This window comes from Myxocyprinus asiaticus, chromosome 22 (assembly GCF_019703515.2).
Source record: "Myxocyprinus asiaticus isolate MX2 ecotype Aquarium Trade chromosome 22, UBuf_Myxa_2, whole genome shotgun sequence".
Taxonomy (NCBI): Eukaryota; Metazoa; Chordata; class Actinopteri; order Cypriniformes; family Catostomidae; genus Myxocyprinus; species Myxocyprinus asiaticus.
Window position 1 is genome coordinate 27114657 of NC_059365.1, and position 19445 is coordinate 27134101.

The following is a 19445-nucleotide window of genomic DNA, read 5'->3' on the forward strand; positions in this document are numbered from 1 at the left end:
CTGTAGGTCCATACAATGCAAGTGAATGGTGACCAGACCTTTGAAGGTCCAAAAAAACAGAAAAAAGCAGCATAAAAATAATCCATAAGACTCCAGTGGTTAAATCCATGTCTTCTGAAGTGATATGATAGGTGTCGGTGAGAAAAAGAAATATTTAACTCAGTTTTTACTTAATCTCCACTTTCATTGCATTGCTTCAGAAGACATATATTAAACCACTGGAGTCTTATGGATTACTTTTATGTGATTTTTAGAGCTTCAAAGTTTTGGACACCATTAACTTGCATTGTATAGACCTACAGAGCTGAAATATTCTACTAAAAATCTTTGTGTTCTGCAGAAGAAAGTCATACACTTCTAGGATGGCATGACGGTGAGTAAATGAGAATTTTCATTTTTGTGTGAACTATCCCTTTAATAGCACATTATCCACAAGAGTAAAACACTTCTCAATATTTTTCACCAAAAAAAAAAAAAAAAAAAAAAAAAAAAAAAGTTTGTACAATCAGGCTCTTTGTTTTAAAATTCATTGTTTTACAGTGGATATATCTGAAAATAATATGCACACGTTGTGTCTAATGTTAACAAAGACTGAACTAGCAGGCATTCATTTACAGCCAAAACAAGTCTATTTTAGAGCATGAAGTCCAATGACTGTACAGGTGGATCCTTCAATTAAAGAGAAATTGAAATGCCTGCAACAGAGAATTGTATTGTAGATGGCAATAAAGCATTATAGTCATGAAGAGACTAACCATAATTGTTTTTTTTTCCTGCAAGTATAAAAAAAAAAAAAAAAAAAAATCAATGTTTTTGTTAGGTACAACAGTTTTCTGTGATAAAAAGCAAAAAAAAATTATGCTAAAAATATACAGAACACTAGACAAGACTTGAAAACAACTAAATTGTATGAGTAATAAATGCACATTTACAAAGTATATAATGAAGTATTTACAATTATACTGGTGGCTCCTCTCTTCCCTCTTACTGAATATGATGATAAAATATATACATGTCTTTTAAGAGAAGAGAAATCAAAAGGCCTTGGTGGGGCCCCCTGACGCCTGCACTTCATGCCAGCATCAAGGCTGACTGTGGGCTGCTTGTCATCTTGACTACTCAGAGGAGCCGCCACGACCAGTGTTGGTCTGAATAAAGTTGCTGAGGCCATCAAAGCCTTGATTAAAGAGATACTCCATATACCAGTTCCAGTACTTTCCAGCCTGTAAACATGACAAATACAGTTACTGTGTGGAATATTGCAACAGGAAATGAATTTAAATAACACGACCAGAAATAAAAAGGCATGACAGACAAATGTCAAATAACTTAAAAAGGAGATGATGTATTTTAGTACCTTTATGGAACCAAGATCCACATCCTTCCTCTCTGGCCAACACTGATAAAGAGAACACATAAATATTCATTATTCCCTCAACTTAAATCTCAGTGGAACACTGCTGAATGTTACAGTCGGACCAAAAAAGGTACTTTTATTATTAACGATGAACTCACACAGCTTCCATGAATAATAAAATGTGATTCAGCATTAATGGATCCTCTATAAAAGATACAAAGAGGCTGCAGGATCCCCAGAAGTGACACAAGGCTTTACACTTGATGTAATCTAATCATCTAATTAGCTTGCACAGCTGAAGCCCATTCCATTGCTCTGAATGAGACAACAGTCAAGCATCAGTTTCTGGGTTTCCTTCCAAAATGTCACAATAAGTTCATTTCTAAAAATACAAATTGTTGCACGTTTCAATCCACTACGTAATGCTGATTATCATGAGGGAGCTGCCTCGTCATGATGGAGCAGCTGAATGACCTCTCCCTGCTTTGGAGACAGTTTTATTTGCAAGATTGGAGCAAGTATCTAATTTTATTAAATTCATCCACGAGACACCGCAGAATAAGTGTAATATCCGATATAATGTAGGCTGATATAGCTGCGATGCCCACACACTGCCAGTCTCCGCATACCTGGGAGCACCAGCTCTCAAAACTGTTCTGGCGGATTGTGAGGACCCGCTTTATCGACCAGCTGTGGGTTAAACACTTCTGAAAGACAAGCACTATGTTCAAAGAATTGTGTGCCAAGGTCGGACCTTTCAGTGGGCTAGACACATCAAGCTATCGCACACTCATAACACATGCACGAGTGGTCAAAACATGTCATCGTTTTGTGAATAAACTATTTTAGAACGTTTATCATGTGCTTCCATTCAGGATTTCTTATGCGCTATTTCAAAATGTGCATCAAAATATTTGGATGGAAACCCACCTACTGTAACATTGAGATCTTGTGCTTTTAAATGTCACCAGTGTGAGAATGTGTCACTCACCCTCTGATGAAATTCAATGGCGTAGCTGAAAAGTGCTGGGTGGTGGATGAGGTCGAAACGACACCAGGGTTCTGGTACTTTGCTTAGAGAAATTAGATCCTTGTCGATCTCGAGGTCTGAGCCAGGAACGCACCACCAGGAATTCCACATGGAGTTCACCATGGCTTGAAGATTACGATTAAATTCTTTGTATGCGTTTCTGCTTAGGTGAAATGTTTGCTGTAATATAAATGAAAAAAGAACGAATTAAGTCAAGACTCACCAGATCATATTATCTAAGACACTACATAGAATATTTGTACTTTAAAACTAATTTGTACACCACAGGACCATTTAAATTCTCTCATAATTTACTCAACCTCATTCCATCCCAGATGTGTATGACCTATTTACTTCTGCTGAATACAAACAAGGATTTTTAGAAGAATATCTCAGCTATGTCCATACAATGAAGGTGAATGGTGGCCAGAACTTTGAAGCTCCAAAAAGCATATAAAAGCAGCATAAACTCCAGTGGTTAAATCCATGTCTTCCGAAGCGATCTGATAGGTGTGTGATAAACAGATCAACATTTTAAGTCCTTTTTTACTATAAATCTACACTTTCACATTCTTATTTTGTTTTTGGCAATTTGCATTCTCTGTGCATATCGGCACCTACTGGGCAGAGAGGAGAATTTATAGTAAAAGAGGACTTAAATATTTATCTGTTTCTTACCCACACCTATCATACTGCTTCAGAAGATATGGATTTAACCACTGGAGTTTTATGGATTACTTTTGTGCTGTTGTTATATGCTTTTTGGACCTTCAAAGTTCTGGCCATTATTTACTTGCATTGTAAGAACCTACAGAGCTGAAATGTTCATCTAAAAATCTTCATTTGATCTAGGATGGCATTATGGTGAGTAAATGATGAAAATTCTTATTTTTCGGTGAACTATTCCTTTAAATAACATCTGTTGCCACTCAAAGGATCCAAGTTGAGTGATGGTGTGAGACAAGAACCACCTTGTTAGTGAATAAAACATCAGCCCATATATTTTGCATGTCCTAAAGGCATAATGCTGTGATCAAATCATTGCTACGTCAGTGCCATGTCCATGTTCTGAGGCCTCCTTTAGTCTCACTGGGATTCAATCTAGAACACTCCACTTTCTTGTTTCATCCCCAGCAGGAAAGGTGAGGAATACAGAAAAAGCCTCCAGGAGCTTCATTGTAAATTTTTAGAGCACAGCTTGAAGGTCTTTCTAATTTACCCATTATGAGTAAATTATTCAGAAACAAAACCCTTGCACACACACATCTGACTTTATGACTTCAATGTGTGCTTACGACACTCATTACCTCTCTCTGCTGCTCTTGTTTCTTAGCCAAGGACAAATTCTTCCGATACCTGAGGAAAGGAAACAACAGGCTTTTTAATAATAAAGTTAACATATGCTAAACTCAGCAAAAAAAGAAACATCCCTTTTTCAGGACACTGTATTTTAAAGATAAATTTGTAAAAATCCAAAAAAAACGTTACAGATTTTTATTGTAAAGGGTTTAAACAATGTTTTCCATGCTTGTTCATGAGCCATAAACAATTAGTGAACATGCACCTGTGGAACGGTCATAAAGACACTAACAGCTTACAGATGGTAGACAATTAAGGTCACAGTTATAAAAACTTAGGACACTAAAGAGACCTTTCTATTGACTCTGAAAAACACCAAAAGAAAGATGTCCAGGGTCCCTGCTCATCTGCATGAACGTGCCTTAGACATGCTGCATGGAGGCATGAGGACTGCAGATGTGGCTAGGGCAATAAATGGCAATGTCCATACTGTGAGATGCCTAAGACAGTGCTACCGGGAGACAGGAAGGGCAACTGATCGTCCTCGCAGTGGCAGACCACGTGTAACACCACCTGCACAGGATCAGTACATCCGAATATCACACCTGCGGGACAGGTACAGGATGGCGGTAACAACAACTGCCCAAGTTACACCAGGAACACACAATCCCTCCATCAGTGCTCAGACTGTCTGAAATAGGCGGAGAGAGGCTGGACTGAGGGCTTGTAGGCCTGTTGTAAGGCAGGTCCTTACCAGACATCACTGGCAACAACGTCGCCTATGGGCACAAACCCACCTTCGCTGGACCAGACAGGACTGGCAAAAAGTGTTCTTCACTGACAAGTCGCGGTTTTGTGTCACCAGGGGTGATGGTCGGACTCGCGTTTCTTGTCGAAGGAATGAGCGTTACACCGAGGTCTGTACTCTGGAGCGGGATCGATTTGGAGGTGGAGGGTCCATCATGGTATGGGGTAGGGATGGGCACGAATACTCGGGTACTCTGACATGGCAGCAATGATCGATCATGAAAACGATAATCGATGGTGATCAAGCATGATGTGACTTTTCACTTAATTTGAAATTCAGTTACAATTACCTGACAACAATACACAAACAAAAAGGGAGCTTATTTTTAATTTTGAGATTGATTACATTGTGGTTTTGAGGGGTACATTGATTGTCAGAAACTAATAGCAACCAAACCGATACAACACTGCAATGCTATCGTTACGATAATCAAAAGAGCGTGTAATTAACCATGTTTTGAACACCTGTCTCTGCAAAACGTTTGCTAAACACATTTTATTGTAATTTCATGTAAGAACTTTGACTCGTTAATAGATATTATTTAATAAAAGTAAACCTCCCTGCCCTGCGTGAAGTAACACGCAACTGCATCTCGACAAAATGGGAGTTGAAAATTTCTGCACGAGTTTCCAAGTTAGATGTCAAATATAAAGTGTCCTTCCATTGCACTTTCCCCAGTTGAAAGTTGGAAATTCAGACACAGAGTTGAATAGAACACTTCATGAATCACAGCAAGAACAATACAGAGCATCGCGGCTTTCCACACAAGAGTGAACATTTGGGGGGACACACACCAGGCGCGTGCGGCAGTGGACTCAACGCGCTGAAGCAATGCATTTACAGCAGGTGAGTGTTTCAAACAGCTAGACAGTGCAGCTAAATGGAACACAATGCAGCATCTTCAAACTGAACTTCAATTTAACACGCATATTAAAAATGCAATGGTTATGGCGTCTCCTGTTATTTGAAAATAGTTCAGACAGTCACTAAAAAAACTGGTGCGTACTAAGATTACTACGGTAACCTGAAGTAAGAGCAGACAGACGTGCGTTGGGCACATTCAGAGTTGGACAGCGAATCTTCACATAATGCTAAAATATGATGCATTATATTTTGAATCTTTTGTACATTTTGTAACATTTTATAACAGCCTATAATAATGAATAGACGATACACTGGAACAACAAGGCACAATGCAACAGCCAATGACGTTTGTCAGACACGTTATTATATATACAGTTTTGAACACGTAATCGCCCCGAGTACTCGACAAGTACTCAAGTAATTAGTCCAAGTACTCGAGTAGACAAAATGACCAAAATGCCCATCCCTCGTCTGGGGCGGTGTGTCACAGCATCATCGGACTGAGCTTGTTGTCATTGCAGGCAATCTCAACACTGTACGTTACAGGGAAGACATCCTCCTCTCTCATGTGGTACCCTTCCTGCAGACTCATCCTGACATGACCCACCAGAATGACAATGCCACCAACCATTCTGCTCGTTCTGTGCATGATTTCCTGCAAGACAGGAATGTCAGAGTTCTGCCATGCCCAGTTTAGAGCCTGGATCTCAATCCCATTGAGCACTTCTGGGACCTGTTGGATTGGAGGGTGAGGGCTAGGGCCATTCCCCCCAGAAATGTCTGGGAACTTGCAAGTGCCTTGGTGGAAGAGTGGGGTAACATCTCACTGCAAGAACTGGCAAATCTGGTGCAGTCCATGAGGAGATGCACTGCAGTACTTAATGCAGCTGGTGGCCACACCAGATACTGACTGTTACTTTTGATTTTGACACTCCCTTTGTTCAGGGACACATTATTCCATTTCTGTTAGTCACATGTCTGTGAAACTTGTTCAGTTTATGTCTTAGTTGTTGAATCTTTTTATGTTCATACAAATATTTAAAAGCAGTTGAAAGTGAGGATGTTTTTTTTTGCCAGCCCTTCTATATATTTTGGCAATTATTATTTCTGGATTGTGCATTTGAATTCACATCATTAGTTTTTACAAAGTGTGTTACTATTATATAAACCATCGGTTTCTCATTCCAGCGTTTTCATGCTTATTATATGTCGATGATTTTAATTTGATCAATAATTGGCCGATACAGCTCAAGTCAGAAGTTTACATACACCTTAGCCAAAGACATTTAAACTTTTTTTTCACAATTCCTGACATTTAATTGTAGAAAACATTCCCTCTCTTTGGTCAGTTAGGATCACTATATTTTAAGATTGTGAAATGTCAGAATAATAGTAGAGAGAATTATTTATTTCAGCTTTTCTTTCTTTCATCACATTCCCAGAGGGTCAGAAGTTCACATACAATTTGTTAGTACTTGGTAGCATTGCCTTTAAACTTGGGTCAAATGTTTTAGGTAGCCTTCAACAAGCTTTGTTCAGGGACACATTATTCCATTTCTGTTAGTCACATGTCTGTGAAACTTGTTCAGTTTATGTCTTAGTTGTTGAATCTTTTTATGTTCATACAAATATTTAAAAGCAGTTGAAAGTGAGGATGTTTTTTTTTTATACTGAGTTTATTATCATAAAAGAGAAGCATGAACTTTTGTATGATTCAATTGAGAAATTAAAGAGAATTCAAATCAGTTTGAAGAAAATCCCTATGCATGTTGATACCTGAATAAACCAGGTTATTTTCAACCTAATGTCTTATAGATGACAACTTAAAGACTTGTCCCTTGCCCTTGTCAATCAGGCAGCTCACTTGCACTGAATTGAGTTGGTACTTCGAACTACCAATACGGTAGAAAGACTGGTATTATTTAGGGATGTGCAAAACTACCAATTTTCATAATCGACTAGTTGGTCAGTTGTTTGAATGACTTGTCGGTGTTAAGGATAATTATGTATAATAAGACTCTGTTTACGTGACTTATATGCCTTTTGAAGGGATATACAGACACTAAGTGCAGCACTTTAACATGGTGACTAATAGATAATCAACAAATAACTAGGCTAAATAACTATAACATCATATTGCACAAAACTATCAAAGAAAGAAAAGTAAGAAATAAGAAAGGCTCCAATACAGAGCAGCAAAAAACGCTTATGCACATACTGAATGCAGAATGACTTAAATTTACAAAAAAGTACAAAAGCTTTCACTGTTCTAAAAATAATTTCCACTGATAGGCCTGTCACGATTATTAAAGTCGTCTGATTGCAGTTATTTGATCAAACCGCGATTATTTGAGATAACCGCAATTATTGTGCCCTTTCAATTTACCACACGTTTTACAGTCCAAATAAGGGAATGAATGGCTTGTTTTAGTGTAGAAACACAGATGAAGGAACACAGAATCTCAAAGGTCTTTCTTCATGTGAAATAAGGGCTTGTGGGTTTAATTGGAGAGCCTTAAAAGGAATGTGTGAAAATGAAGAATTATGGATAGAAATATTTTTCTATTGCATCTTTAATATCAAATAATATAATAGCTATTCAGGTTGCCTGGGTTCCAACAACAACAGTGTAAATGCAAGATCTTTTACCAAGATTAAAGCTGACCAAAAAGAGAACAGATATTTTAAGCATTTTGAAATATTTTGCATATGAAATGATAAAATATGAAAACCTGATGATTTATACGAAAAAAGTTGTCGTCATTGTTTTGCACTACTGGTTTTGCAATTTAAAACGCAGCCTTTTAAAAAAATTGAAAAGCCATATTGCAATTTCAATCGAAATTGAATCAATCGTTCAGCATTAATGGATATCAAACCGATATCTCAGAAGTCAAAGTCTGCTGGTTTCAAAGTGTTTTTAAAGTTTTCCCTCATCGTGTAGCATTTAGGTAAGTGCCGTTTTCACAACGGTCATGTCCGTTTATGGCGGTTTTTCCACATTAACTTGAGAAAGTTTTATAATAGTTAATATAAAATTTTTATATTAAATGTTCTTAAGAGTGCCAGCCCTTCTATATATTTTGGCAATTATTATTTCTGGATTGTGCATTTGAATTCACATCATTAGTTTTTACAAAGTGTGTTACTATTATATAAACCATCGGTTTCTCATTCCAGCGTTTTCATGCTTATTACCGATATGTCGATGATTTTAATTTGATCAATAATTGGCCGATACAGCTCAAGTCAGAAGTTTACATACACCTTAGCCAAAGACATTTAAACTTTTTTTTCACAATTCCTGACATTTAATTGTAGAAAACATTCCCTCTCTTTGGTCAGTTAGGATCACTATATTTTAAGATTGTGAAATGTCAGAATAATAGTAGAGAGAATTATTTATTTCAGCTTTTCTTTCTTTCATCACATTCCCAGAGGGTCAGAAGTTCACATACAATTTGTTAGTACTTGGTAGCATTGCCTTTAAACTTGGGTCAAATGTTTTAGGTAGCCTTCAGCAAGCTTCTCACAATGTGTTGCTGGAATTTTGGCCCATTCCTCCAGACAGAACTGGTGTAACTGAGTCAGGTTTGTAGGCCTACTCGCTCGCGCATGCTTTTTCAGTTCTGCCCACAAATTTTCTATCAGACTGAGGTCAGGGCTTTGTGATGGCCACTCCAATACCTTGACTTTGTTGTCCTTAAGCCATTTTGCCACAACTTGAGGTATGCTTGGGGTCATTGTCCATTTGGAAGACCCATTTGCGACTGAGCTTTAACTTCATGGCTGATGTCTTGAGATGTTGCTTCAGTATATCCACATTTTCCTTGCTCATGATGCCATTTATTTGTCAAGTGCACCAGTCCCTCCTGCAGCAAAGCACACCCACAACATGATGCTGCCACCCCCATGCTTCACGGTTGGGATGGTGTTCTTAGGCTTGCAAGCCTCACCCTTTTTCCTCCAAACATAATGATGGTCATTATGGCCAACAAGTTCAATTTTAAGTTCATCAGACCAGAGGAAATTTCTCCAGAAAGTAAGATCTTTGTCCCCATGTGCACTTGCAAACTGTAGTCTGTCTTTTTTATGGTGGTTTGGAGCATTGGCTTCTTCCTTGCTGAGCAGCCTTTCAGGTTATGTCGATATATGACTTGTTTTACTGTGGATATAGATACTTGTCTACCTGTTTCCTACAGCATTACAAGGTCCTCTGCTGTTGTTCTGGGATTGATTTGCACTTTTTGCACCAAACTACGTTCATCTCTAGGAGACCGAATGTCTTCCTCCTGAGCGGTATGATGGCTGTGTGGTCCCATGGTGTTCATACTTGCATACTATTGTTTGTACAGATGAACGTGGTACCTTCAGGTGTTTGGAAATTGCTCCCAAGCATGAACCAGACTTGGAGGTCCACAATTTTTTTTTCTGAGGTCTTGGCTGATTTCTTTTCATTTTCCAATGATGTCAAGCTAAGAGGCACCGAGTTTGAAAGTAGCCCTTAAATACATCCATAGGTACACCTCTAATTCAGTACACCTCCAATCAGAAGCTAATTGGCTAATTGTCTAAAGGCTTGACATCATTTCTAGAATTTTCCATGCTGCTTAATGGCACAGTTAATCTAAAGTAAACATTTGACCCACTGGAATTGTGATATAGTCAATTAAAAGTGAAACAATCTGTCTGTTGGTACAATTGTTGGAAAAATTACTTGTCATGCACAATGTAGATGTCCTAAACAACTTGCCAAAACTATAGTTTGCTAATATTAAATCTGTGGAGTGGTTAAAACATTTTATGACTTCAACCTAAGTGTATGTAAACTTCTAACTTCAACTGTAAATATTGGAAGCCAGTACCTCGGTGCATTCCTATTTTTTTACTGCAACTATTTATTTAAGCAGTGTCACAATCAGTAAAAGACTTATCCCTTTAAAACACCTCACAAATATGGGAATAACACACAGCAGACGATTTCATGTGCGACAGAGCTCGTCTTGATATGTATTGCTGATGCAGAGCCTTGCTGTAACACCACTTAAAATACTAAACCTAAAGCATTAAAGAGACAAAACTTCTTGCAGACGGTTTTACTGTGCTGACTGTTACTCACTGTTAAGCACAGTAAGTTAACATCATGCAAAAACGCACCTCTAAATTGCATCTCAATTAATTCAACTCCCATTAAAACTATTAGTTAGTTACATTTTTATTATTTCAGAATTGACTTGGTACCGAAGTACCAGCACTTCTGCCATCCTTTCAATTTTTTTTTTCTCCCCAATTTGGCATGCCCAATTCCCAATGCGCACTAGGTCCTCGTGGTGGCGTAGTGACTCGCCTCAATCTGGGTGGTGGAGGACAAATCTCAGTTGCCTCTGAGACCATCAATCCACGCATCTTATCACGTGGCTTGTTGAGCGCGTTACCGCAGAGACGTAGTGCATGTAGTGCATCCACGTGCCCCACCGAGCGCAAGAACCACATTATAGTGACCACGAGGAGGTTAACCTAACGTGACTCTATCCACCCTAGCAACCGGGCCAATTGGTTGCTTAGGAAGCCTGACTGGAGTCACTCAGCACGCCCTGGATTCGAACTTCCGACTCCAGGTGTGGTAGTCAGCGTCTTTACTTGCTGAGCTACCCAGAACCCCCTGCCATCCTTTCTATTAATTCTTTACAGTGGCACAGTACAAATTTGTGTGGTGAAGCAGATGAAAGTATCTTCTTACTTCATTTCACCTATTACTTACAGGAATTATACCAAGGCAATGTAATGCATCTAAAGGTTCAGGCTGTTCCCCTTGGATTAGCCAGCAGCACACGTGTCCCATTGCCATGGGAACTGCTGAAGGCGATCAAGAGTAACTTACCCTCGCCTGGCTCACTAACCCAAAAGTACAACAAACTGTTCCTTGAGATGTCCAACCTTAGCTTGGAACATCTGAAGCAGAAAATCTCCAGTATGAGGCATAAGACTACAGTGATACAATAGCTAAATGAGCTTTTTATAGCTCACATATCATACTTGTACATGATGTAGCCGAGCCGATCCACACTGATAGAGTCTGTAGCTAAGAGAGCTGGGTAGAAAACGCCAGCCGGAGGCATGATGATCAGAGGCAAGCTGTACTTCACAAACATGTCACACACCTAGACATGAGAACACAGAGAAAATGTCACTATTAGCACCAAGACAATTCAATTAGTGTTTTTGGTGTATTATTTAAAGATGATGTATCATGAGCAACCAAAATATTCTTGATCTTTCGAGGTAAAGAAGTTAATTGTACTGTTAAAACAATGTAACTCTCAGAACTTAAAACTTTCTCCCCAGTCTACAAAGAAGCAAAAATGGCTCGTTCTGGAATCCTTAGGCTTCTGATATCATAAACAGAAACCTGAGGATTAAGATAAGGATAGATACTACTCATAAGAACTAAGAGTTTGAGATAGAAATAAAAGTTTGTTTGTCTTTTACACCATGACAGCTTCTATGCCAATTTGAATTTCAAAAAATCTAAAATCCCTTTTTAATAAAAACCTTGTAATGTTACTGGCTGTGTATAAGGTTTTGTACAATTCGAAAATGGAGTGTTCGGAATACGTTCTCCATTACTGCATAATTTGGAAAACGATGACATTAGGTAACTGAAAACTGAGTTTTCAAACAAAAACAGATTAATGTGGTTGTGGCCGTAATTCAAAGGGTCAGACAAAGCATAGAAAATGGCCATAAAAAGATTATTATATGTGGACCTCAAGGAACAAGATACAATTATTTTAAATTTATGATTTGACCCCTTTAAACAAAACATCTAAGTATACTAGGCAGAAAATGATTATCCACAGCACACACAGTATCTTAGTGAAACTCAGGCAGGAACTTTAACAGATGTAATTTTGCCAAGAAGTGTTTTCCATTAATTAAGTTATTACTGAGTGTACCGTCTCATAGAAGGCAAGTGTCTGGTTGAGGAGCAGAACATGGCAGTTCTCCAGACGAAGTCCCTCAGATGCCAGCAGTCCCACAAAGCGTATCAGCTCCATGACTGAGTCCATGAACCCAGATAAGGTCATAGTCCTAAGAAGAGACACACAAATCTTTTCACTCACATTTTTTGAAAACTTACACAAAATAACATTAGTTTTCCATGTAGACTGTATTATATTTCTCACCAAAAAGAGAGAACAATAAAACAGTTTTAAATTACACCTACTATACACCAGATGTGCCACTTTGCTACACTTGGCACTCACACAAATCTTGCAGCACTGAGACCCAAAGCGAAAAGGGAATAATGAGTGTATCGCAATGATGCGTGGCACACCGACAGAGTCAAATAGGGTTTTGCCCTTGTTCATAATTTCTCCTTCAGCTGTGCATCTAAGTAATGTAAAAAATAATAACCAAACCAGCAGACAGGTTGAAGCAATATATGGTAGGCAAGGGATAAAACCCCACTGCACTTCATTACACATCATTCGACAGAGCACTTTGAGGGAAAACGAGGTTCAGACGGAGCCTGACCACAGAAGTTAATTGAACTCTTTTAAATGTAAAATATCAAGAAACCCACTGTGGTAAACCACAGGCAAGGCTTTTAGAGTACAATCACTGAAGTGTGGTTGCATTTCTTTGGATTATTTCGGTAACATTTCTTCCAACCCATGAGTTTTTGACAGCGATTCAAAACTCGAAGGGCACTCTGTAAAGTTTAAGTCACATTAAAGACAACAGTATCTGCTACTCATTCTTCAACTTCTGTAAAGCAATATATTTACAAGTGAAACAGAAAATTCTGTAGGAAATAATGTAGGAAGAGACTTGAATTTTATCCGTAAGGATTTCAGTTAGACTGTAAAAAGTTAAACATATTTGGCTTTGATATGATTGGTTAATATTTTTTTCTCACCCATATGGCCTTGTCAGCAGAAACAGAAAAGTTTAGAGGTGGAGACAAAATAAATACATCTCTTTAGAATAACTGAGGAATCATTCACAACAGGACAAAGGACATTAAGTAAAGTGCAATTAGATTTTTATATTGTCTTTAAAGGTGCATATCGTAATTTTTTGTTTATGTTGTGCTGACACCTAGTGGTGTAGATGCAGCATCATGCAAATGTCTTGTGTTACTGTTGCCACGGTAAAAATGCACTATTCGCTGTCAACCATGATTAATTTACTCCGCATGCAAACGTGTCAGAAAATAGGGGACAGGCCTGTTATTAAATAATCGTCTGATCGCAGTTATTTGATCTAACTGTGGTTATTTGAGATAACAGCAATTATTGTGCACTTTTAATTTCAATCATATTTTAATGTCCAAATAAGAGAATTTTTAAGCGAATATAGAAATGCCATGAACTGCGCGTTGTGTTATTCATTTGAACTCAGAGTGTCACTGGGCCGTAACGCGGATGTCGACCGGAAGTGCGCGTGAAGCGTTCCATACGCACACAGGCAGCAGAGGCTCGCGCCAAACTCCCGCAAAAATATTAACTTTGATAGTGAACGCAAAGCGCTTCGGTTTCACTTTAATTAGACGATTGTGTAATGGCAAATGTTCCTGGTCAAAGCGGGTTCATAGACAGTGTTAATGACAAGCACGCATGCATTCTTTCTGTGGAGTTATAAAATGCTGAAACTAAGGGGCCGTTTACACGACGTTTTCAACTAAAAACTGAAAACTTGTGTGTTTTGGCTGTTCGTTTACACGACAGCGGCGTTTTCGGGCCTGAAAACGGAAACTTTTGAAAACGGGTTTCAAAATGCAAGTTTTTGAAAACGATGCCGTTATCGTTTCTGTGTAAACATACAAAAACACGAATTTGTGAAAACGATGACGTCATGCGCATGCGTATTACGTGTTATATAAAGAATGTTGGATGGATAGGCATCAATTTGAGATGTATAATTATCAATATGAATACTGGTGTCTGTGCAAATAACAATAATCAAATATTTACTCATTTGGAGTGTTTTGTATGGAGTGTGAACATTGTACATTAGGCAGAACCTGCAATTTGAAAATCTTGAAATTAAGATATGGATTCAGATGGGAAAAATGTATTTGTATTTTAAATGTTATTTATTTACATAATTTTATTTGATGTACCTTTACCCTGCAATTCATTCGCCCACCGCTTATGTATATAGCCTATAGACAGAGATGTGATGCCATGTACAGTATTCAATGATATGCTTAGAATATGAAAACATTTGAGGCAGTGAAAATGCTTGTGAGATCCAGTGTACACAAGACCTCTCTCTCCGTCAGAAGATAGAGTTCTGTCTGATATCCAAAACCAGTCAACATCAACAGCTTGATATGTTAACTTACTCTCCTACCAGCCCAAGAATCAGCAGGGGGAATACAGAAGGCAGGAGACGAAGTGATGGTAAAAATGAGCAGAGTTTATTGAATAATCTTGAGAGTTCAGTCTATAGGCATGCGCGCGAGTACTTCAAAACAACGCACAAGACATTCAAAACAACAATGGCGGACTACAGGACTGTGTTTGTGCTGCTCAAGATTTTGAGTTTATTGATGCTTCTCCAGCAAAGTGTAGATTTACTGCATCACTACAATGACCAGCGATCGCCATCTTCATTGTTTGTATTCACTGCTCAGAGCAGGTGCATAGTGTTTCTTTACAAAGTGATATCGTCAACTACTGGCCTGGCACGCATAATACAGTGTTTTTAGTCGTTTTTGCGGATTCGTGTGAATGGGGATCATTTTGACAACGTTGTCGTCTGTAAGCTAAACTTTTCAAAAACGCAAAGGAAAAACGTTTCCGTTTTTAGTACATCATTGTCGTGTAAACGTACCCTAAATCTCAAAGGTTTGCTTCATGAGAAATAGAAGGACTCATGGGTTTAATCAAAGAGCATTAAAATGATGTGTGGAAGTGAAGAAAATAGGACAGAAATATTTTACAATTGCATAATTACTGATATATATATATATATATAATATAATCCAATTTAATTAATTTAAAACATTGAAGTTAAATATGTAAAACTGACATCATGCACGAAGCACACAAGCACCTTAAGAAATGACCTGTTTAACAATTAATCGTCTGCCAAATTTCACAATCGTGACAGCCCTAATGGGGAATGAGAAATATTTGGTCGATCATGTGATCTTAACATGTAGGCACGTATGACACGACTATGTAAATTAACACAGCTTTTATTAGGCTACTGATATGAGTCTTTATCTCTTGAGAGCAGACATGTTTTTCAAACATTTTTCAAAAGTACTATTAATTTCTCGGTGAAAAAACTTTTTTAATGAGGGAAAGAAAATTACTGAGAACACCTTTAAAAGCTTTGGGATACTCACATGGTGCTGTTGCTGTTGAGGCTGATGTCCAAGCCCCCCTGCACTGCGCTGACTGAATGCCATGTTAGCCACTTTACCAGCATGCTGTTCAGACACTCAATGACACTACACTGTGATGATGATAATGCAGAATGGCACAATTATATAAGGACTAAAAGAAAATCAAAACCTGCTTTTCACCACTGTGAGTGTCCTCAAAACAGCACTCAAACAACATCAGATGAAATATAAAGACGCTGTGGCCTCATGTGGAATGATCAATTCACTTATGTCGGAATTGTTTAAGCAAGCTGGCTCACACACTAATGCTCAACTTGGGTCTGACATGGGGTGGGGGGGGGGCAAATGAAAAGGAAATTAAAAATGCATACAAACCTTGAAAAACACAGTGGAGGTAAAATAGAGCTGCTTCAGTGGTTCAAAAAGAAGCTTTTTCATGTCTGTACACAAAGAAACAGGTTTGAAGAAATGCACTACAAGAGCATTTTTGTTCTCATATTTTAAATGTCTAGGGCACTTTTGATGGCGTTTTTACCCAGAGCACTCATTTATTACTGACCCTGGTTCAAGTTATGTTTTTTAAAGGACAAATAACATTGCATTAACTGCATTAAAGAAAAAGTTCACCCAAAAATGAAAATTCTCTCATCATTTACTCACTCTCAGGCCATCCCAGATGTGTATGACTTTCATTCTTCTGCAGAACACAAAGATTTTTAGAAGAACATTTGAGCTCTGTAGGTCCACACAATGCAAGTCCACAGTGACCAAAATTTTTAAGCTCCAAAAAGAGATTTCTCCTTTGAGATCATGATTTCAAGCTCGATTACACTTCCTAGCGCTCTGCACATGCGTCAAGAACAAGAAAGTGTAATCATGATTTCCAAGGAGACTGTTGATGTCAAGATTTATAGTAAAAAGGGAGTTATATTTTGATCTGATCTCATCCAAAACCATTTGGATCACTTCGGAAGACATGGATTAAACCACTAAAGTTTTATGGATTACTTTTATGCTGCCTGCATTTGCTTTTGGAGTTTCAAAGTTCTGGCTACCATTTACTTGCATTGAATAGACCTACAGAGCTGAGATAATCTTCCAAAAATCTTCTTTGTGTTCTGCAGAAGAAAGTCAAACAATAAGTCAAATCCTGGATGGCATTAAAGTGAGTAAATTATGAGAATTAAAATTTTTGGATGAACTATCCCTTTAACCACAAAAATCCACAGGACAAAATGAAAGGTGATTGATTAAAGACATAAAAATCCTATGTCCAATTGATACATTTTTTTTTTTCCAAATTATTTACATGATATGCCGATTAATCAAATGAAATCGCATATATCAATGTCTGATGAGAAAAGCCCCAAATAAAGATGATTCAAAAGACATTATATTATTGTGAAAGACGAGTAAAGCATTGAATAGACATTAGACAAAGTGCACGGTTCCCATGTTTTGTGACAAAAGTATTTCCATGACATTTCCAGGACCTTTCCAGGGTTCTGAGATTACTGGATCCATATTTAAAATAATTTTGATTCAGAGTGATTGCCAATGATTCATTTAGACTGATTTGTGAACTGTTTTGAATAATTATTTGAAATGACCAGACTAAAAGAACGATTTGCAGACAAACTGGACATTACTTTGGCTTACAAGCAGATTTTACTCTACACAAGATCAATATCAAGCTCGTGAAATATTATGCAGAGAAAAATTAGAAAAATATGTATTCACAATAGAAATTTCCATGACATAAGATTTTATAAATTTCCATGATTTTGCCAAGCCTGGAAAACAGTTTTCTTAATTCTGATTTTTCCATGACCATAGGAACCCTGAAATGCATTTAGAAATCAATATAATACTAGGAAAATGTAATTATTAAAATATTAATGCAACTTTAATGTGTTATTTTTAAATGATTAATAACATGTGAAATTGACAGCCTTAATAATACATAATCATTAAAGGGAAAAGGCTTATTGTGCTACTGTATAGCTAACAGCAATTGTTTCCAACCAGCATCTGCAAAAAGTTACAAGGAAAAAGTGCTCTGCTCTCGTATTACTCAGAGCCTGCAGCAGAGGTAAAATGGAAACTTACAGAAGCTGGGCATCAACGGGATGTCACTGAGAAGATCCAGGATCTGCGGCCGGAGCAGACAGCCATCCCACACACTCAAGAACTTATAAAGAAAACTCTCTGTGCTGGAGAATCCCTCCTGAGAACAACACACAAATCCTGTCAGTATGTCGACAGGAGGATTTCACAAGAAGAGCAAACAGAAGCAATTTTTCAGGAGCACACGAGAGGAATGAAGCAAGAATTGATAGATGTGCTGCACTAGGCTTCATAGAATAAACTGCCAAATGTTTCTCATATTGAAGATCCAACCCTTGATGCTATCAATGCTAATTTCCTACAGGGTAATATGTATGTTCTATGTTTAGCTCTTACCTGCAGGAACTGCTGTGAGCAGAGGATGGTGCTCAGGAAGCGACAGGCTTCGGAAGTGTTGTCAGAACTCCCATCCACAGGACACAGTAAAAACTCTGCCCACAACACAGGAGAATAAACTGTGAAAAATAGCTACTGCAGGTTGACAGGGGAACATAAAGGCTGTCTGATAAGGTTCAGTATTATGGTATGCAGGGTTCCCACACTTTATGACAAATACATTTCTGTGACTTTTCAATGACATTATTGGTTCGTTTGTGATTGTGATTTCTCATGCCCTTATCAGTTTGTTTGTGATTACAGCATAAGGATTTTAAAAGTAACTTTGAGTCCGATCGATTAGCTAATGAATCACTGATTTGTGAACCTGTTTGACCACTTCACTGAAAAGAACCAACTCAAGAGTATGGCTTTCAATGAGAATGGCTACGGCTTTCAAGTCTCTTTTACTCTACAAAAAAAATTGATATCTAGCCGATTAAATAATTACAGCAAAGCATAATTATATAAGAATATATATACACTGGCGGCCAAAAGTTTGGAATAATGTACAGATTTTGCTGTTTTGGAAGGAAATTGGTACTTTAATTCACCAAAGTGGCATTCAACTGATCACAAAGTATAGTCAGGACATTACTGATGTAAAAAAACAGCACCATCACTCTTTTAAATAAGTCATTTTTCATCAAATCTAGACAGGCCCCATTTCCAGCAGCCATCACTCCAACACCTTATCCTTGAGTAATCATGCTAAATTGCTAATTTGGTACTAGAAAATAACTTGCCATTATATCAAACACAGTTGAAAGCTATTTGGTTTGTTGAATGAAGCTTAACATCGTCTGTGTTTGTTTTTGAGTTGCCACAGTCTGCAGGACAATATTAGGTCAGAAATGGGAAAAAAGAAACAGCTTTCTCTAGAAACTCGTCAGTCAATCATTTTTTTGAGGAATGAGGGCTATACAATGCTTGAAATTGCCAAAAAACTGAAGATTTCATACAAAGGTACACAGCAGTCTTCAAAGATAAAGGACAACTGTCTCTAACAAGGACAGAGAGATGTGGGAGGCCAGATGTACAACTAAACAAGAGGATAAGTACATCAGAGTCTCTAGTTTGAGAAATAGACGCCTCACATGTCCTCAGCTGACAGCTTCATTGAATTCTACCCGCTGAACACCAGTTTCATGTACAACAGTAAAGAGAAGACTCAGGGTTGCAGGCCTTATGGGAAGAATTGCAAAGAAAAAGCCACTTT

General features: G+C 37.9%; 1 protein-coding gene across 1 annotated transcript in view; it reads right to left on the reverse strand.

The window, feature by feature from the left end:
* Window positions 1-982: 982 nt before the first annotated feature.
* Window positions 983-19445, reverse strand: part of LOC127413285 (centromere protein I-like) — a 29653-nt gene continuing 11190 nt past the window's right edge. The window contains exons 11-20 of the mRNA XM_051650288.1: window positions 18188-18282; window positions 17834-17951; window positions 16100-16164; window positions 15725-15834; window positions 12315-12450; window positions 11395-11519; window positions 3695-3743; window positions 2349-2567; window positions 1358-1399; window positions 983-1223 (exon numbers count right to left, since the gene is read on the reverse strand). Of these exons, the coding sequence (XP_051506248.1) occupies window positions 1116-1223; window positions 1358-1399; window positions 2349-2567; window positions 3695-3743; window positions 11395-11519; window positions 12315-12450; window positions 15725-15834; window positions 16100-16164; window positions 17834-17951; window positions 18188-18282 (1067 nt within the window). The 3' untranslated portion in view covers window positions 983-1115. The remainder of the gene's footprint in view (window positions 1224-1357; window positions 1400-2348; window positions 2568-3694; window positions 3744-11394; window positions 11520-12314; window positions 12451-15724; window positions 15835-16099; window positions 16165-17833; window positions 17952-18187; window positions 18283-19445) is intronic.